Source organism: Mustela lutreola, chromosome 16 (genome assembly GCF_030435805.1).
Source record: "Mustela lutreola isolate mMusLut2 chromosome 16, mMusLut2.pri, whole genome shotgun sequence".
Classification (NCBI taxonomy): Eukaryota; Metazoa; Chordata; class Mammalia; order Carnivora; family Mustelidae; genus Mustela; species Mustela lutreola.
This window is the reverse complement of record NC_081305.1, coordinates 16102322-16123540: the sequence shown is the minus strand read 5'-3', so window position 1 is coordinate 16123540 and position 21219 is coordinate 16102322. Positions and strand designations below refer to the sequence as shown.

The following is a 21219-nucleotide window of genomic DNA, read 5'->3' as shown; positions in this document are numbered from 1 at the left end:
ATTAAAAACAATATTTTTAACATACAGATAATCTTTAATTCCTCATCTAGAGAGGACTCCTGATGACATTTCCTCAGGTCTCCTGACCTGTTTCTCTTCTTTTTTTGCCACCGTTCTTTATGTGGGTAGGGGGATGCTGCTTCTCACTGCTTCCCCTATATGCCATCAATATCTCTGGACTTTAATCACAGCCCTGCAAGTATAACCAAACAGATCAGTCACATTGAAATTATAAAGATACAACGTGTTTAGAAAAATAAGAGTCCAGCCTTTCCCCGCAGTCTAATACAACAGTGATGACAATGAGACCTCTTCCTTCCCATTCCTCTTTCCATGCCACAAGACAGATTCGAAGTGACAGAAAAATATTGCCTGGGGTGCCAGACTAGGTTAAATGAGGGCAGAGAACTTACAGAATCTTAACTTGGGGTGCATTTAGTTTAGCCCATCCCTGTTGCTTTTCGTGTTCAACAGTGGAGAACACGCAGCTGACCCTGAACCTGCAGACAGAGAACAAAGGCGGTGTTGTCTCGGGTGGTGAGCTGACAATTTTCCTGGACGGGCCAACTGTTGATCTGGGAAGTGTGCCTAATGGCAGCGCCGTGACAGACGGTGAGTGCCGCCCTGCTCCCTGGGGCTGTGCCGGGATGGGGCAGGGCTGGGGTGGGGCATGCGGGGGGGGGGGGGGGCTTGGTTCTCTCCAGGTACCTGCCTTTGGGTCCCACTCAGCCCTTGCCTGTAGCTAGTCCTGAATCCTCCTAACAATCTTAGCATGATCAAAACTGTGACATGGTTTTTTAAGGGCAGCTTTCTGATAAAGGACCAAAATAAATGTCAAGTGTGTTGTTTTGCTTTGAGGGCAGAGAAAATATCTTTTCATCCCACATGGGCTCTGGAACATAAAGTGTCTTTATTAAATGTTACTTGGGCCCATTTTTTCCTCCCAGTACAGTTACACTTCCTGGGGGATCTTGAAGGTGACTTTTATATGACGGTATTGGTTAGGAAAGGGGACTGTATGTCTTAGAGATTCACACTAGCAAAATACAGGCAGAAGCAGGGAAATTGGAGTATCTCCCACTCTGTCCTGAGTGAGGGCAGTTTGTTTCTTTTGATCTAGTCTGAAATTAGTCACCTTTGGATCTAGCAGGAAATTATTTCATGAAGTCTGAGGTCTGAGATGGGTTGGGTTTCTCCACAATTTTTCTTGTTAAATGTGAGGTAACTATAGCACTTTCCAAGCCCTAAACAGCCTTTCTGGAGCTTCAAGGGAGTGAAATTTGAATTCTAATTTAAGGGAATTTGGGTAGAATCTCAGTAATTGGATGGGCCTTGACTGGAGAATCCTCCCTGGATGGAGTGATGCTTCGGGTACTGTAGGTGCATGGAGGAGGAAACATGCATCATTAACTCATTCTGCACGTATTTCTATAATTGAGCACCTGGTATGTACTAAATCTTGGACCAGGTGCTAGCCAGATGGCAGGGGCAAATTCATATGGTCTCTACTCCTAGGAGCTCATGATTTACTTGGTGGGTGCAGGGATGTTAGACATGAAACAGGTAAACGAAGAAATAATTATGTAATTGTAATCATGACAAAAGCGATGAAGTAAAAGTACCAGGTGATATGAGATTCTCATACTTTAGGGGGATCTCACTTAAATTGGGGGCCAGGAAAGATTTCTTTGAGGAAGCTCAGACCCACTGGAGTTGAAGAGTTTAGATAGGCCAAGATGGAGGTTTGGGAATGGGGTGGCTGAATAAGAGGTAGAGGGATCCCCTGTGCAAAGGCCCTGAGGTGGGAATAAGCTTAGCCTGCAGTGGAAGCAGAAGTGGTCTGGGTGGCTGGACCAGGGAGAGCAAGAAGGAGGGTGGTGGCAGGTAAGCCCATAAGAGCAGGTCAGTTCAGATCACCACAGTCTCGAAGACCTTGGTGAGGATTTTGGACTTCATCCTAAGAAGCCGAAAGCTGTTGAGGAGTCTTGAGCAAGAGTGTCATGATTTGATTTGAATTGAATTGGCTTTGGATTTTTAAAAAGCTTTCTGGTTGCGATACAGACAAATGCTCCCACTGCTTGCCTCTACTTTGCCTGGTCAGCATCTGCTCTCTGTCTCCTATGATGCGGCTGAAGTTTATTAAATGCACAGGCAAGTTGCTTATAAGTGCCTCAGATGTTCTTGAAGGTCTTGGAGAAGAAGAGCTGTTTCCCAGGTTTGAGCGCCTCTGCTCTGGGGCCCTGCTCGAATCCCATCTGGCTGTCCCTATTCGTGTTCCTGCTAGAGGCCGCAGTTGGCTAGACTGCCAGGGTCCCATGTGGTGGGGCACTTGGATGCACGAACTGGACTTTGCTCCTGAGCCACATCTCAAACAAAGGTTGAGCTTCTCAATGTTTCTGTCTTTTCTTGTGATGGGTCTCCTGTTTAGGATCCCAGCCACCCTCGAGAGAATCCAGTGGGACCGCTGTTGCTCCAGAGAACCGTCACCAGCCCCCCAGCACAAACTGCTTTGGTGGGAGATCGCGGTAAGAGCCCCCCCTTGTGGATGAGTAGGAGCTAGGAAGGTGCTCAAAGCTATTGAAAACCTGTTGGGAGGTGGCGGGGAACAATTAATGTTAGAAACTCTTGGAAATTTCCAACTGACTTACTGTGTTAAGGAGGTCCAGAGGGGAGTACAGAATTCAGGATTCTTGGGAGGGTCAGGGGTTCCTTGTCAGCGATCAGGACTGGTTAAGCTGGTTATTTGGGTAAGAGAGACTGTTGAACAGAGCTTAACTGGTGTTTTATGTTACGGGGGCAGTGACCACAGTTATCCTTTTGGTATACACACGAAATGCTTAGAGCAATGGTTTTTTATATGTGAGATTTTCTGTTGTGCATTTCTATTTTGGGGGGTGATCCATGATTCCCTCCTGCTCTTGGAGTCTGAGTTATGTTATGTTATGTTATGTTATACTTATTATAGCTATGAGGAATGACTTAATTTTATTTATTGACATACCCATCTTATGTGTGGGGTAACAGTGCAGATTTACTTCCATGCCACCTGAATTCCCAGGTATGTTAGAGAGGTGGGGAAGATGGACTTGGGGACTTTTAAAAATTTATTTATTTATTTATTTATTTATCTATCACGGTGTACAAAATCTCCAGATGTTTAAAGGAAATGTTAGGGAAAAGCATCTTATGACTGTAATTTGTAAATCGTTACTATCTGCAGAAAGTAGATGAAAAAACTAGTAAAATTAGTCTTCCTGAACAAATCCCAGGGAAGGAGTGGGAGTAATGCTTTGAGAAACACAGTATGACTTCAGCCAGTACCCACAGCATCCCTGCTGAGCAGAGAGCCTGATGCGGGGCTCGATCCCAGGACCCTGAGATCATGACCTGAGCTGAAGGCAGAGGCTTACCCCACTGAGCCACTCAGGTGCCCCTCTTTTTTTTTTTTTTTTTTTTAAGATTTTATTTATTTATTTGACAGACAGAGATTACAAGTAGGCAGAGAGGCAGGCAGAGAGAGGGGAAGGGAAGCAGGCTCCCTGCTGAGCAGAGAGCCCGATTCAGGGCTGGATCCCAGGACCCTGGGATCATGACCTGAGCCAAAGGCAGAGGCTTTAACCCACCGAGCCACCCAGGTGCCCCTACCCACAGCATCTTGAAAGATCCCTGTAATGATAGCCACCAGCTGCCTCTGGACTCATTGATTTTAAGGGTTGGCCAGGGAGGTGTTGGGAGCAAGAGAGGGTTGCATGTTTGCATCTTTTGTGTGTAGCATCAGTAGAAGCCAGGGTACCATTTCCCTGTTCTCTTTTCCCCAAGCCTGTGCAAAGGTGTTGCCTCACATCCCGAAGACCATTCACTCTTTTCCTTGACTTGCTAGGTGAGTTATAAGTTGGGATAAATAGTCAAGTCTCACAGGGTAAGGACCAATGATATAATTGGCAAATGTTGTGTCAACAGAGGCATGAGGGACACCTCGAGCTAGAGAAAACAGAATCTCTTTGGTGGTGAATAGCTGGCGGAGAAGAACACCTCAGCATTTCAGTCTCTGAGAATGATGCCTTCTTAGCTTTGGCCCTAGCAGCTGCCATCTTGGTCTTTGAGCTGACTTGGAAAGTTTTGTGTCATATGCAACTGATGTCACTTATTTGGGGGCTGGAAGGCAGGCTCCAACCCTTAACAACTTTGGAATTAAGTTCTTGACCCATTTATTGCTCTCTGAAGTTCTCTAGTGAGTAGATCTTGAAACTCACATGTCCTAGGAGCCCTTCTTTGTTGTTTTGTGTTGAGGGTTGTTGTCTTATAAAGCAGCAACCAGACTTCAGCAGAGAATTGGATGCACCTTTTCTCATAAGCCACAGTAGATGTTCGATGCTAATTAACTATGGGTGGGCAGCATGCCCTCCAAGTAGTTTGAGTGCTATGGGAGCTTGCCCTTGTCTGCTTTGCTCCTGTAGCATCTTCCACGCATGGCTGCTGAGCTTTCACAGGCCTCTGCCATCCAAGTATTTATTCACATGGAGCCTGCTGCCATTCAGTAGCAGACACTTTTGAAAGGTTCTCCTGCAGGCAGTGTCTTCTCTGTCCCTACGAACTGTTGTCCCTGTCGCCGCTGCACCGAAGACGAGTGTGCGCAGGCAGGTGGTAGTAGGGTAGTTGGCTGGATCAAGGTATGGGGCTTTACTAGCAGAAAAAGTAAATTGAGTCTTGGCCTGTCGTTTACTTGCTGTGTGATATTGGACAAGCCATTAAACCTCTTGACACCTCAGTTTTTTCAGATGCAAAATGGGGATATTGCCTGCCTCACGGGGTTGTTGTCGGAATTAACTGAGATGAGCTGTGTCAGGCTGAGTGAGGGCCTTGCACACTGGGAGTGCTCAGGGACAGTGGCAGGGGCTACCTTTGCTCTGGAGACGCTCCTTCGTACCCATTTCCTCGCCTACAAATCTGAGAAGTGTGGCCTGGCTGATGTTTTTGCATCAAGGTCTGTAATTAGCAGGGTGACGAATCAAACCTGCAGGATTCAAGGACAGTCCTCTGCTGTCCTTGGTTTCCTCGGGTAGAGAGGATGGGCTTCTGCTTGCTGCCTCCTAGACTAAATATTTAGCCTTTGCTGTCTGGTGGGTAGGTTTTTTTTTTGGTCGTGGGTGCTATTCACTCTGATCAAAGATGCTTTGACGTGTCCATGAAGGTGAAAATGGTAAAGTCAAACATCTTTTCCTCTCCTTCCACCTCCTTTATTAAGCTGTCGAACTAGAAGCATGTGAGGGTTTTATTTAAGGGTTCATCTACCCAAGGTCATCCAGTCAAGGGACCATTTGCTTGTAGAATAAGACTCCACCACCACCACCACCCGCCCCAGCTGTGTCTTTCAGTGGGATCTTGCTCACTCTTTAAGAAGAATTGGGTGAGGGGCGTCTGAGTGGCTCAGTCCATTAACAGCTGCCTTCGTCTTGGGTCATGATCCCTGGGGTCCTGGGAATGAGCCCCGCATCGGGCTCCCTGCTCAGCATGGGTCCCTGCTGAGCAGGGAGCCTGGTTCTCCCTCTCCCTCTGCCACCTGCCCTGCTCGTGTTCTCTCACTCTCTCAAATAAATAAATAAATAAGTAAGTAAATAGATAAATACAGTCTTTAAAAAAAAAAAGAAGAATTGGGTGAAACATCCCTAGTTATTTTATCATGTGGCATAAACTGATTTATAGACACACCGCATTAGTATGCTGTCAGTGGGTCTGGTTGAGTAAGGTAAATATAAATTGTTGTGTAGTCTTACAGGGAAGTACCATCCCATACTAAAATGGGTGAAAGGCAGTGGCATCAATGTGGTGGAATCTCAGAAACATAATGTTGAACAAGAGAGGCAGGGCATGGGGGAAAATCCCACAGTATGATGTAATTTATATAAAGTTTAAAAATGTCAAAATAAACCATATATATTTTTTATGGATGCCTTTATAACCAGTAAAGCCCTAAAAAATGGAAGGGAATAAATGACCTTGAATTTAGTAGGTTGGTTTTCACTGTGGGGCCGGAGGTGCGTAAAACAAGGAAAAGGCACACGGAAATTTCCCCGCCTTGTGGATACAGGTCCCCATGTGTTCATCCTACTCATCTTTGAACAGAACATATATTTAATGTATTCTTTGGTTTGCATAATTTATTTCACAATAAAAAGGGAAGAAGTGTCCTCTGTCAATCTGAGAAAACCGAACAGCAATGGTATTAGGTTGGGGACACTGTCATTGGCTGTTGAGGCAGACAGATGTCAGAACTTAGGATTTCTTCAGGCTCCATAATGACCACTTCTCTTCCTTCTGCCTGGTTGATCTATGTAGCAGTAGCCACTGATTTTAAGTCGGTGCTTTACATCGGCTTCATAGGTCGTGCTCCTGTCACTTCAGCCTGAGGCTTGAGAATTTAATTTGGGAGTTGGGGGGAACGGGTTCCAGATGGAAGCCGGCCACTGCCAGATAATGTGTCCAAACAGTGCTAGTGTTGGTGGCCTGAGAGGCCCGGCCTGACATTATTTGGTGTTTGATTGGAGTGGGCATGATTACGTGGCGCCCCCGGATTCTGTCCGTATCATTCTGCCCGGCGTCCTCAGCCAGTGTTCCTTCTTCCAGGGCAGTGGTGGAGCAGGCCTGGTGTGGGACGGAGCCCCCTGGGAGAGCGCATGCTCATTGGCACAGGGAGTACCTACCACACCCTTTAATAATCCCCAAGCGTTTATTTTATTTTGCTGGAATGAGAGCTGACTTTGGGAACGGTGCCTAAGTCAATTCAGGTTTTGCAGATCTGATATGTGCCTGGTACCGTGCACACACTGCACACGGCTTGCCAGGAGCATGGCCTCCCCTTTCCATGGCCGGTTCACAGTCTTCATGATACATGAGATCTGTGTGCAACAGGCAGATAAAACTATGAGCGTTCTGGGCACTTCAGAGGGAGAAGAAATCTGTGGGTGTGGAGGGAAAGACAGAGGAGAGAGTGGAAGTGGGAGTTTGCAGAGAGACTGTGGTCTCTTGTGTGAGGGTTCGGTCCGATATCTCAGGGACTGACTAGTGGAGGGAGTGAACAGTCAACGAGAGAAGCCACCAGTGGGGCGTCCGTGGAGGGAAAGGACCCGGCAGAGGGGATCCGCGCTGGTACTGACAGCTGTCTCCAGAGGTACCGTTCGGTTAGAAATGAGTGTGTAATTCGAGACTGGAGAGTAGAAAGTCGGGATGTGTGAGTCCTCCGTACTTTGCTGATGCTCCGTCACCTGTGAGTTTTTCCTCCGCCCCTCCCCAGCCGTTTCTGTGAAATCAGGGCAAGGAGGGAAACCCAGCTCACAGCTGAAACCCTCGGGGCTGTCTGTGAGCCGTGCTGCTCCTCCAAGCACAGTTGGAGATGCCTTCTGACTTGACCAATTAGCTCCTCAGTCAAGAATCCCTGTGGATTTTCCACAGTTCTATAGGGAACTGGGGAGACAAAAAGGGGAGGTGTTGAATTTCATGAATGGGCCTGAAAACTGAAAGAGATCTAGTTGAAGAAGCTGTAAGGAGCTTAAGCAATTAATTTTCCTTTGTCGTGTGTGTCCACATTTGTTTTGTGGAAGCGTAGATGCAGATGTGCAGGGAGGCCCGTGCCTCTGTGTGTTTGGTGTGAGGGGATGGAGACCTGGAATTACTCCACGTCCATGGCCAGCTGTGAGCACTGGCCAGTGTTGGGCAGACCTCACGTTTTAACATGCTCCCCTGTGATTCTTCTACATGTAGAAGTTTCAGAACCTCTTCGGATAGAGTTTTCACCCACCCTTCTTTCCTCTTTTCAGTTTTGTCCTGCTTTGTTGAAAGCATATGAAATTTATTGACTCCCTTGCCTTGGCATTAATGACCTCTGAAGATTTAAAAGAGTTATCGTCTCAGGGACTTACAAAGCCCCAAGGTCTCTGGTGAGCTCTAAATAGCTCATCAGCTGTGTCTGCAGACAGCCGAGCCCAGAAAGGAAAGAAAAATAAACTCAACAGGGCGTGAGTCTGCTGGGAACACTGCTGGGAGTCCTGGGCGGACCAAGGGGGTTTGGGAAGCAAAGCTAATGGGGACAGAGGCACGGACAGGACGGGAGTTGAGCCTTTGGGCACTGGGCCATTTTCTCAGTCATCGTTGGCCACTGCTACCTCTCCTGCACTTGAGATGACCAAACTGTAGTTACTTAGAGATGTCACCCAGTCAACATGAAACACAGTTGAACACCTTTACAATTTTCATGCAAGCCTCCCCCCAACAGCTTCTACTTCACATCTGGGTAGAGCCTCAGGATTGCTCAGGAAGAGAAAGGAGTAACAGGAAAAATAAGTGGAATTCATTTACTCCTTTAGAAATGACTAAGATTCAGTCCCTGCTTGCAAGGGACTCTTTCCTGAGTAGTTGGTTTATTTGGAATAGGATTGAGACCGTGGACAGGAACCTCACTGCATTGTCAAAGCAAGGCATTGGAAGGTAATCATGGAGATTAATTACACATTCATTTATACGTTATTAATTTTGCACTAATTAAAATCCTGCACTATACATTATTATACACTTATCTCTTCAGATCTATGTATTTTGTAGGTATTTTTGGGGCATTTCTTCTCCGTGAGCCTAGAGAGGTGTGGTGTGTGCCAGAAAGCTGGTTGGGAACTTTTCAGGAACTAGGACAAGGTAAGGCAGATGTCTGCACTTGAAGGCAATATTGGTTCCACAGACAAGAATGCTGGGCTCTGAGCTAGGTTGTGGTGATAAACAGATGGAAAGCCATGCTCCCCGTCATCAAGGACATCTAGTGGGAGATACGAAGGTGACCATCAGTGTAGCGCAATGGACTGTGTAGTGGTGGTGAGTTCACATGCGAGAGGAAGGTAATGGGAAGTGTTCCTGAATCTACCTGGGGGGTTTTGGGGAATGCCTCCCATGTTTGAGCTGTACTTTGGAAGGAGTTTGCAGACCAGTGTGGTATCAACGTAAGGCAAGTCACTCCAGGAAGAGGGTACAGCATGGTCAAAGGCAAGGCAGAATAAAGAGAACTTAGCATATTTGAGGAACTATTAATCATTTGCTAATGTCAGTATAAAAGATATTTGTGGAGATAGCTATAGCAAACTGGTTCACAGACCAGCTCTAGGATGCCACCTGTTTACTTGCTTCGGTTTGGGGGGTTTTTTAAAGAGCAATGTTAGGTTTACTGCAAAATTGAATGGAGATTTCCCATAAACCTCCTGCCCCCACATACTCAGTCTTGCCTTCTGTCAACATCACACACTGGCATAGCCCATTTGTTAAACAGTTGATGAACCTACACGGACACACCATTATCCCCAAAGTCCGTAGTTGGCATTACAATTCACTCTCAGTGTTGTACGTTCTGTGAGTTTTGATGAACTTACAATGACACTTACCTACCATTATAGTGTCGTATAGATTAGTTTCGCTGCCCTGAGCATCCTCTGGGCTCGACCTTTTCATCCTTCTCTCACCCTCAACTCCTGCAACCACTGATTCTTTTATGGTTCCCAAAAGCTGCCTTTTCTAGAACATCATACAATTGGAATCAAAGTATGTGGCTCAGATTGGCTTCTTTTCCTCAGTAATATGTATTTAGGCTCCCTTCCTGTCTCTTTATGGACTGAGAGCTCATTTCTTTTTAGCGCTGAATAATACTCCATTGGCTGTACCACAGTTGATTCATCCATTCACCTACTGAAGAACAGGCTTGATTCTTTCCAGGTTTTGACAACCATGAATAAAGCTGGTATAAACATCTGTGTGCAGGGTTTTTTTTGTGTGTGTACATGTTTTAACTCCTTCAGGTACCAAGGAGAGTGACTGTTGTAAGAAACTGCCAGGCTGTCTTCCAAAGTGGTTGCACCGTATTGCCTTCCCACCAGCAATGAAACAGAGTTCCTATTGTTCCGTACCCTCACTAATATTTGGTGTTATCAGTGTTCTAGATTCTGGCCATTCTTAAAGCTTTGTAGTAGTATCTCATTGCTGTTTTAATTTGCATTTTCCTGATGACATATGATGTACGGCATTTTTTTTCTTTCAAGTTTTTATTTAAATGTAGTTAGTTAACATATATGATAAAATTGGTTTCAGATGCAGAATTTAGTGATTCATCACTTACGTACAACACCCAGAGCTGATTGCAACAAGTGCCCTCCTTAATACCTATCACTCATTTAACCCCCCCACCATCAACCCTCAATTTGTTCTCTATCATTCTGGTTTACTTCTCTCTCTTTTTTCCCTCTCCTAGTGTATTCATTTGTTTTGTTTCTTCAATTCCACATATGAGTCAAATCCTATGGTATTTGTCTTTAACTTACTTGACTTCACATAACACCTTCTGGCTCCATCCACGTCATTGCAAATGGCAAGGTTTCATTCTTTTTGGTGGCTGATATTCCATTTTATTTTTTATTTTTTTATTTTTTTTTAAAGATTTTATTTATTTATTAGACAGAGCGAGATCACAAGTAGGCAGAGAGGCAGGCAGAGAGAGAGAGAGAGGAGGAAGCAGGCTCCCCACCAAGGAGAGAGCCCGATGCGGGTGGGATCATGACCTAAGCCGAAGGCAGAGGCTTTAACCCTCTGAGCCACCCAGGTGCCCCTGATATTCCATTTTATACACACATACACACATACCCCAACTTTTTTATCCATTAATCATTCAATGGACATTTGGGCTCTTTCTGTAGTTTGGCTATTGTTGACAATGCTGCTATAAACATCGGGAACATTGAGGTGCATATGCCCCTTCGAATCTGTATTTTGTATCCTTTGGGTAAATACCTAGTAGTGCAGTTGCTGGGTCGTAGGGTAGCTCTATTTTTAACTTTTTGAGGAACCTCCATACTCTTTTCCAGAGTGGCTACACCAGTTTGCAATCCCACCAACAGTGCAAGAGTGTTCTCCCTTTCATAGGTTTTTTTTGTCACCTGTGTATCATCTTTGGTGGGGTGTCTGTTCAGGTCTTTGGTCTGTTTTTTACTTGGGTGGTTTCTTTTCTGATTGTTAACTTGTAAGAGTTCTTCATATATTTTGAGTGATAGTCCTTTATCAGATATGTCTTTTGCAAATATTTTCCCCTGGTCTGTGGCTTGTCTTAATTCTCTTGAGCACCTGTTTTTGTAAATAATATTTTATTTGAATACAGCTATGCTTATTCATTTACATACTGTCTGTGGCCCCTTTTATGCTCCAAAGGGGCAGAGTTATGTAGCTGTGGCAGAGATCAGGTGGTCTGCAAAGCCCAAAATATTTGCTCTCCGGCCCTTTGTAGACAGTTTGCTGATCCCTGCTATAGGAGAGGGTAAGAAGGCAAGACCATTTTGTAAAGGGCCTTTATGCTTTACTGAGGACTTGAGATTTTATTCTTTGGAACTAAGGAACCACTGAATTTTGAGCAAGGGTGTGGTGTGCTATTTTTGTGATAAATTATCCAGAAATGTACCAAATGCATAAATTTGAAGCTGTATCACTTAGGGTTCATTGCAGGAAGTAGAAACCATGCTAGGTATTTTGAGCAGAAGGGATTTAATATGGGGAATTAGGTGTTTACAGAAGTCTTTGTATGGGCTGGAGGAACAGTAATTTCAAGGTCACAGCCTTGCATCTGCAATCCAGATGTCAGGAAACTGCTACTACCCCTCCAGCTGCCTTCCCTGCACACAGGCAAGATTGCAATAGAAGGCGGCTGGAGTGTTTGCCATGGTGGAGGTTGAGATTAGAACCAGGGACCGAGAGGAGGACTGTTGTAGGAACTGGTGAGATAGAAGTTGATGACTGGCCTTGGGCAGTGGCAGAATGGAGAGAAGTCAAGAGAAATACCTACAAGGCGTCATCATTGAGCAGGACTGGTTGATTGACTAAGAGACAGAGTGAAGAGCAGGAATAGAGAGGTCTCAGCGCTTTGTGATGTTATTCATGGAAATAAGAAATGGGGGGTGGGGGAAGGAGCTTATGAATTTGTCTCTTTAAAGTAGCATCTTCCAGAATAGTTGGAAATGGTGTTAGTGGCCATGTGGCCTTGAGGTAGTCATAATCCGAAAGTGTATCCACAGAGGGAGGAATGAAAACCAAACTTTAAGAGATACAGAGCAAAACAAAATGTAATTCTGACATTGAACAACGGGGCCATTATAAGGGTCACCACAGTGAGGGCACAGCGGTGATGTCTCTTTAATTAGGTCTGTATCTGGATTTTGGGATTTCTCAGTTCTAGAAAATTGTGGTTGAAAGGGAGAGGATTTACAGAGAAGCAAATAAGAAGTTGTGTGGGTCTTGGAGAAATGGCTTTTTAGTCATGGTTGCTTAGGCAGCTTGAGTCTGTGGTGATTAAAGAGTAGAACAGAACTGATGGCAGATGCTTTGGACAGATGGGGATGGCCGGGAAGGGGGTTGCTTATGCCAGTTTGTGGCGTAGTATGGCGTGATGAGGTTAGACTTTTCCTTTAGGATTCTGTTGGCGCTGGATGACTCTTTTTGAGAGTGCCAAGGTTTGTGGAGGTGGAACTTTGGCGTTTAGTTTAGTGACTGTCTCTATGATGATGTACTCAGTAGCCTTGATAGAATGACTCCTTTCAAACACTGAAACAGTTCTATATTTAAGTTTTGAATTTAGATGTAAAGTTCCAGAACTGAATTACAGAGTTTATAGAGCATGATGCTTCACCTGTCAGTGTTCTGAAGTTATTATGTACCCTTAGCTTATTAAAAATATAGTGAAGCTATTGGCCTCAGTATTCTTTGTGCCTCCCTTCCTGATTTCCCTTTAGGTATTCGTTCATTTCATTCTGGCATCTGGTTCAAGCATCCTGCCAAAATTATACCCACAAAGGCCCACCTGACCTATTTGCAGGTTTAACCTTGTGGACTAGTTCTTTCTGGAAATGTACATCCTGTGCCTTGCAGAATCCCAGGGTGTTCCTCTTTTTTCTGATTTCATTGATATTTATTTATTTATTTATTTATAATTTGATTAAAACTTTTTTTATTTTTAAAAATTATTTTAAATGATTTTATTTATTTATTTGACAGACAGAGATCACAAATAGGCAGCGAGGCAGGCAGAGAGAGAGAAGGAAGCAGGCTCCCTGCCGAGCAGAGTCCGATTTGGGGCTCAATCCCAGCAGCTGGGATCATGACCTGAGCCAAAGGCAGAGGCTTTAACCCACTGAGCCACCCAGGCGCCCCTGATTTAAATTTTTTTTTTAAAGCTTTTATTTTTATTTATTTGACAGAGACAGAGAGATCACAGGTAGGCAGAGAGGCAGGCAAAGAGAGAGAGGAGGAAGCAGGCTCCCTGCTGAGCAGAGAGCCTGATGCGGGGCTCTATACCAGGACGCTGGGATCATGACCCGAGCCAAAGACAGAGGCTTAACTCACTGAGCCACCCAGGTGCCCCTGATTTTTTTAATTTTTAAAAAATATTTTATTTATTTATTTGACAGAGAGAGAGAGATCACAAGTTGGCAGAGAGCCAGGTAGAGAGAGAGGGGGAAGCAGGCTCCCTGCTGAGTAGAGAGCCCGATGCGGGGCTTGATCCCAGGACTCTGAGATCATGACTTGAGCCGAAGGCAGAGGCTTAACCCACTGAGCCTCTCAGGTGCCCCTGATCTTTATTATTTAAAAAATAAATCTAACCAATGCAATATATTTTTATATCTATATATCTATATCTATATCTGTATTATTTAACAACAAGATTCAGGAATAAACAGGCAGTCAGAGAGGCATTATTAAGAAGATGACCTTTCCACAAAGATTAGACAATGAGGGCTGACCATGAGCATATCTGGGAGGATGAGTATTTGGGCAGAGGAATGGCTTCTGCCAAGGCCTTTGGAGGTGGAGCGAGGGTAGGGAGGCCAATCTGGTGGTCGGTGTGGAGGGAGTAGTGGGAAGGTAGGAGATGAGGGCGGCAGTAGGTGGGGCCAGCTTGTCTCTGAGAACTTCCGCTTTATGCATTTCTCGAGATTATTTTATTGGATCCACACTCTGAATTTGAAATATGAGTTATGTGCAAATTGAATTTTTTTATCTTTATCTCAGTATCCTCCTTTTTTAGTACTTTTTCTCTGGAAATTTATTTGGTCTGAAGGATGAAAAGAAACAACCTATAACAACATAGATGACACTCAAAAATATTATGCTAAGTGCAGGAGCCTAGACACAAAAGGCTATATTGTGTATGAATCCATTTATATATAACATTCTGGAAGAGGCAAAATTATAGGGATAGATATCCAATCAGCAGTTCCTAGGAATTGACGGGGGTGGGTGGTGGGATTAACTGCAAAAGGGCACCAGAAATGTTTGGGGGGAATAGAAATGCTCTGTGTCTTCATTGTGGTGGTGGTAGCACAATTGTATACATTTGTTACAGCTCCTTAGACTGTACCCCTAAAAAGCATGAATTTAACTCTATGTAAATTATACCTGATTTGTAAAAATTTTTAAAAATCTATTTGGTTTGACATTAGCATAGCTGTCCCAGCTTCTTTTTGTTTTGTTTTGCTTGGCATATTTCCCCCCCACCCATTTAGTTTCAACCTTTTTGGTGTTTGTATTTTAGGTGGTATTGCTTGTGACGCCATTGAACTGTATTTTTAAAATACCGATATGATAGTGTCTATCTTGAAACTTCACAGGCCATTTATGTTTCTTTGTTTCTGGATATCCTTGGAGTTGTTTCACCATCCTCTTGCCTTTTCTGTGCTGTCTTTTTTGTTTCCTATCTCTGGGCTGACTTTGCACTTTAAGCCTGTGTTTGCTGTGCCTTTTCTTGGTCTTGATGAATTGAAGTCAGCTTTGGCTCGCTGATTATTTGATAATGGAGTGTGAAATTCTGCATCAGCGGTGTGAAGAGAACAGGAACTTACTCGCTTACTCCCTGTCTGAATATTTTGTTTGCCTTTACTATTTAGCATGCCTAACGGGTTCGGTCTACTTTGTGTAGACAAATAGCCTTTAAAGGTACAAGGTTTTAATGACAAAATGACAAGAATTTTTCAAAAATGAAAGTAGTGAAAACCCAGGGTAGAATGTAGTGCAAATAATTATTTCGCAAAGGAGAAGGAGAGCCCAAGACCAGGTTTGTTTGTTGTTGTGTTCTTTTATTTTTAAAAAATTTTACCTTTAAAAAAGGCTTAAGAAAGATTTTTTAAATCACATCATTCAGTTTTGCTTTCAGCTTAGAAGAGAATGAATTACAGACTACCGAGGAGTGACTTCTTCCATCCACTTCTTTTTGGAGGGGGAGAAGGTGCAGGGGGAGTGGCGCCAAACTCTCAGCCAAATATTGTGTTAAAGACATCTGTGCATTATTCATCTTTCTCTCCTTAGCAGAGCCTAGAATAGTGCCTTGCTGCACGTAGCAGCAGCTCAATAAATATTTGTTGAGTTGAAAGAGTCTTGTGTTCTCGTTCCGTATTTGCCAAAACTTCGGGGTGGGTCTTGCTACTAGTTTACATTCCTTGGCGCCACTTCTCCTGAGAAGTGATGATTTCAGGGGCCCAGGGTGTAGGGGAGACTTTTTATCAGGACTGCCTTGTGCTTTCCAGGGCATAGCCTAATCGCCAAGAGCATGGTGGGTTCCCTGTGCCTGCTCTCTCCTGTTTCATCTGTTTTTTTCTTCATGACTAGTATTTCCGTACTGAACCGTTTGCGTGGACTATTCTTTTCAAATCTTTGCAACTTTTTAGGTTGACATTGGAATCAGACACAAGTTGATACGTAAATATGTCTTTTTGGGAAAAGAATGTGTAAAGTCCCTGTAGCTGAACTGTACCATAGGAGAATGTAACCCGTTAAGAACAGTAATGCCTCACTTATATATAGTTGAAATTCCCAAGTGAATGTTGAATCTTTGATGCTTGTCTCATAAAAGGACATCATATTACAGAAATGCTGTTTCTGTGAGATGAGCCCTGATCACATAGAGCTGTACCACACCTGCATAAGGCGTTCTGGAATCGGAGTGAAATAGGGTGATTTGTAAGAATTTGGCCAAGGCTGTTATCTAGCCTCATATTTGAAAGTTAGTATAGTCTTCTGTGGAAATTGACATTTATTTGTATTGAAAAGTTGTATCAGTTTTCTATTGCTGTGTAATAAATCACCACAAACTTAGGCCTTAAAGCGATAACATTTTTTAGCTCATAATTCTATAGCAGCACAGTGTGGCTGGCTGGGCTACTGCCTTCTAATCTGGAAAGCCCAAGGAGGACTTTGCTTTAAGCTCATTCCGGTGGTTGGTAGACTTCTGTTACTTTCGGGTGTAGGACTAAGGTCCTTATTTCCTTCCTGGCTGTTAACTGGGGCCTTGCTTAGGTCTGGAAAGCCACCTGCATTCCTTCTCATATAGGTACCGCCCCCCACTCCCTTGAGCTTTCAGTCAATCTCTGTGATTTTCTTTTCTGCTCTCCACTTCTGACATCTGCTAGAGAAAGCATACTGTTTTGATATTATATAATAAGATCAGGCCTGCTTGTATGAGCCCTTTCTTAAATTTACCGGTGCCACATACTATAACATAATGAAGGGTGCGATATTTTGTCACATTCACTGGTTTTAGGCATTAGGGTGGAGTATCTGGGAGGAGGGGTCATTCTAGAAATTCTGCCTACCATAGAAGGTGTCTCTCTAAATTCTCATGTTTAGTCACTCGCCTACTCTTTACTTGTTAGAATATGCTTAAAAATTATAGCTAGAACAAATAAAAACCCATGCCAAATAAAACTTGTTGGATTTAGAGATTGTCTCACAATTTTAGTATATGCTTTTGGGCATGAAATGAGTCTAGTGAAATGATTTTTATTTCTAGACATGATATTAGAGAATGTTTTTACATGATGCTTAGAGCTGGTCTTTCCGGAAGGCAGTAGTTCTTATACTTCTTAGTTACCTCGTAGGCCCTGGATTCCATCCCCTGGCTGGATTCCATTCTCTGGAGGGATGGTGGGAGATGAGGACCTGATGAGTGACTGGGCTACAAAGAACATAGGCAGCACTAGAGGTTACAGGCCCAAGAGTACTTTTGAACTTGGCAGCCTGCTTCTTTTATTCATTCAGCAAATATTTTTACATGCCTTCTTGTGGGACCAGGCTCATGCTGGGTGCTGGTTATGCAAAGGTACACAAAAGAGATATGGTGCCTGCCCTCATGGATGTTCTTGGAGATAGACATTGAACAAATAAACACACAAACAAATACATAATTTCAAATAGAAGTATTACAAATACTTCTTCTATTTACAAATAGAAGTACTTTAATACTTCTGTTTGCCATAAAAGGAAAATTAGAATGCTTTGTGAGAGAGTATCAAGGAACTTATTGTAGCCTCGGAGATGAGGCCCATTTAGACCAAGATTTGGTTTCGGTGCCCAGAGAAGTGTCTGCCAGGTGAGTAGATGTACAAAGATCCTCAGGAGCAGTTTAGAGGGATGTTCTGAGGAATGTCCAAGGACCATACTCTTTTTGGAGCTTACCTCACTTCCACTGGATTTCTGCCTTTGTGATTTGCTGGGTCAGAACGCTTAGGAATAACAGCAGAATGCACTGTTTGACCCCAGTATCTCAGGTCCCTATGTCGACCTTTTTGGTCTGAGGTTGTAGCACAAGGGACACTCAAAAGAGATGACTTGAGTAGGACAAGGTGGAGACGCCCTTCTGGCTTACCTGTACAAAACGAGGTGGGGCTCCGCCTCGTGGGGATCTCAGGGTCTGCTCATGCAGGTTCCTCCTGCATGAGAGCCGGTGGCCCACAACGCTTGCCGCTTGAGCTGCATATGTCCTCGCGGCATCTGAGGGCAAGGGACATTGATCAGTCATTGACTGCTGCAGCGAGCTGGGTAGAATGAGGAGTGAATACTTCCCCTGAACTTCAGCTCCCGTTCAGCTTGGGGAGGGTGTTGGGGTATTCTTTTCTGTTATTCTCGACCTACAACATGGAATTAGATTAGAGGAATCGTATGTTCTTGTGTAAGATGAATCTTTTAGTCTCTTAAAGCTGCCACTGTTGAGATGATTGCTCTGTACTCCAGGTTGGGCACAAGTAAATCATTTGTCTTTCCAAAACGTTGAATGGACTTGGCAGCAGTTTTATTTTTACCTTTCCTGTCATTTCAGAGGCTGGCAGCCTAGAGGTAGGGTGTGGAATGGAGCTGTAAATTACCCTTGGTTTGATGAGAATGGTCCCAGTTTAACTCTTAATTGCGCCTTTCCTTTTCACCTCTCCTTTTCATCCCTTCCTTATTTTTATTTGTTTGTTTGTTTATTTATCTCTTTATTTAGTTTCCCCTGAATCCACATTTGAATGGAGAGGAAGGATTGAGGAGCGTGGAGGTGGGGAGCAGGTTTGATTGACAATGCATCTCTGAATGGTGGAAACCATTTCTTTTCCCATCGCCAATTCCTTTTTTTTTTCATTGCTTCTATTTTAAGTGCCTGTTTTTTGTGCTGGTTCTGTCTTACTGGAAACTGGCCCAGCCTCACTCAGTTTTGTTTCCATGCTGCTATTAAAAGACAATGCCCAGTTAAGAGGCCATGGAGGAGGGGCCGAACAGCCACCCTCTTGGGTCCAGTCATCCCGGCAAATATCAGTTTGCTGGATTGGAATGTGAGAAGAGTTTGAAGGTTATTAGGTGATTTTTAACTTTTGCATTATTATCGATTGGACTTTGTAAATGGAGGAAAACTCACTGTTAGTTGTTACACTCTGAAACTTTGTATGAGCTGAGGTCAAATACTAATGGGCCTGAATCTGAGGTCACAGAACCTCCCTTTTGTACCCCAGTCCTCTTTTACCAACGTAGAAAATTTTGCTCAGCAACCTGTGTCCAGGCAACCAGGAATTCTAAGTATTTCAGAGAAATGTATTCCTGAGCTTTGAAGAATCCTCACATTTAGTAATACAGAGTGTTTGGAGAGTCTTGAATATCACCTAAAGTACATTCTTCCTGAGATTCTTGGTTTTTTTGTGTGTGGGGTTTTTTTTTGGTTTTTTTTATTTTTATTATTTTTTTATTTTTTTATTTTATTTTTTTTTAGCATTTCCTCACACAGTAAGTTACCTGTCTTTTAAAACTTTTGCTGACTTTTATTTTTTCTCGTGTGATGAACTGTTTTTGCAGTGGCTGAAATATATAAATTGATGTTTAAAAATTATTAAGTTAGGTTTACTGAGGTGTACTTTATAAACAGTAAAATTCATCCTTTGCTGTGTATAGTTCTGTGGGTTTTGACAGAAGCATAAGTCCGGTAGCCACTACTGTATTCAAGATATAGATAGCTTTATCTTCCTGAAAAATTCCCTCGTGGCTCTTTGCAGTCATCCTCTCCTTCTACCTCCCACCACTGGCCAACAGCAATCTGTTTTCTTTCCATCCAGTTTGCCTTGCTTTGTCCTAAATACTATAAAAATGGAATGAAACACTGTAGCCTTTTGAGCCTGTCTTCTGGTTCCTGTAGTGTGTTTGATGTGAATCTATGTTGTTACATGTATTAGTAGTTTGTTTGCTTTTATTTGCTACGTACTAGTCCCTTATATGGATGTACCACAGTCTGAAGGACTTTGGGTTGTTAACCGTTTTGGAAATTATGAATAAAGTCACTATAAAATATGGCTAAAGTTTATGGAAACATATTTTCCCCCCATTTTTGGGTAAATACCGAGGAGTGGGATTGCTGGTTTGTATGCTAAGTGCATATTTAACTTTATAAGAAACTGCCAATGGTTTTTCTTTTCTTTTTCCTCCAAACTGTAATCTAAAGTGGCTGTACCACATCCCATTCCTTCCAGCAGTGTTTGACTTTCAGTTGCTTTGTGTCCATGTTCCTCAGCACTTGCTACTGTCAGTTCTTTTGTTTGTCTGTTTTTATTGTGCCCATCTAATAGGCATGTGATGGTATCTCATTGTGATTTTAATTCATATTTCCCCAATGACTAAGGATGTTGAACAACTTTCTGTGTTTATTTGCCTTTTCTAGATTGTCTCTGGTGAAATGTTTGTTAAAATCTTTTGATTATTTTTTATATTGGTTTGTTATTGAGTTTTGAGAGTTCCTTTTATATTCTGGATTTAAGTCCTTTATCAAATATTTTTTCAATATTTCAAATATTTTTTCCCAGTCTCTGGATTACCTTTTTGTTTTCTTGACAATGTCTTTGGAAGAGCAGGAATTTTGAATTTTGATGAAGCTACCAACTATGTTTAAAAATCAGTTTCCCGGGGCACCTGGGTGGCTCAGTGAGTTAAAGCCTCTGCCTTTGGCTCAGGTCATTATCCCAGGGTTCTGGGATCAAGCCCTGCATCAGGCCCTCTGCTTAGCAGGGGGCCTGCTTCCTCCTCTCTCTCTCTCTCTCTCTCTGCCTGCCTCTCTACCTACTTGTGATCTCTGTCTGTCAAGTAAATAAATAAAATCTTTAAAAAAAAAATCAATTTCCTCATGAAGGATATGATAGACTAATCTCAAATTCTAAGCCACCACCAAATTTTGAATTCCACTGTTAATTTTGCAAAAGGTTTTGTGTTCTGACTTGTGAGCTATTACTTTTTTGGATTGTTCCTCTTCTTTTCACTTATACTTCCAGTGCTAGGGCAGGCCTCTTTTTAAACCAAAGAAACAAAGTTTTGTTCAACTACACCACATAAATTATTGCTTATGTGAGGCTCCTGGGTGGCTCAGCCAGTTAAGTGCTTGCCTTCAGCTCAGGTTAAGAACCCAGAGTCCTGGGATCGAGTCCCACATCGGGCTCCCTGCTCAGTGGGGGGACTGCTTCTCCCTCTGCCTGCTGCTCCCTTTGCTTGTGCTCGTTCTCCCTCTGTGTCAAATAAATAAATAAAATCTTTAAAAAATTATTGTATATGTGATGATGGTCAACAAAGTTGTACTGGAGTGACACTGCCAAATTGTCAGCCAGTCTCACTCACTGGCCCAGTGGCTCTCACATGTCAGTATTGTAGAGTGTGATGCAAAATTACAGATCGGTACATTTCCACTAAGATGTAAACTTTTTGAGATCAGGGACTCTTTCTGTTTTTGTCTTTAAGAGTGTGCCAGTTTGCCAAAGGATATGATAAAGAATATGAATCAACAACCAGATGGAAGACACACATAGGGCGAGGTATGAGGAAAGGTGGGGAGCTTCCACGCCCTCTCCAGGCACACCGCTCTACCCACATCTCCATGTG

The 21219-nt window shown here is 43.3% G+C and overlaps 1 protein-coding gene across 2 annotated transcripts in view; it reads left to right on the top strand.

Moving 5' to 3' along the window:
• WWP2 (WW domain containing E3 ubiquitin protein ligase 2) overlaps window positions 1-21219 on the top strand; it is a 147652-nt gene that overhangs the window by 65952 nt on the left and 60481 nt on the right. For both annotated transcript variants that reach the window (XM_059150800.1, XM_059150801.1), the window contains 2 exons: window positions 475-612; window positions 2429-2525. In XM_059150800.1, coding sequence (XP_059006783.1) covers window positions 475-612; window positions 2429-2525 — 235 coding nt within the window. The remainder of the gene's footprint in view (window positions 1-474; window positions 613-2428; window positions 2526-21219) is intronic.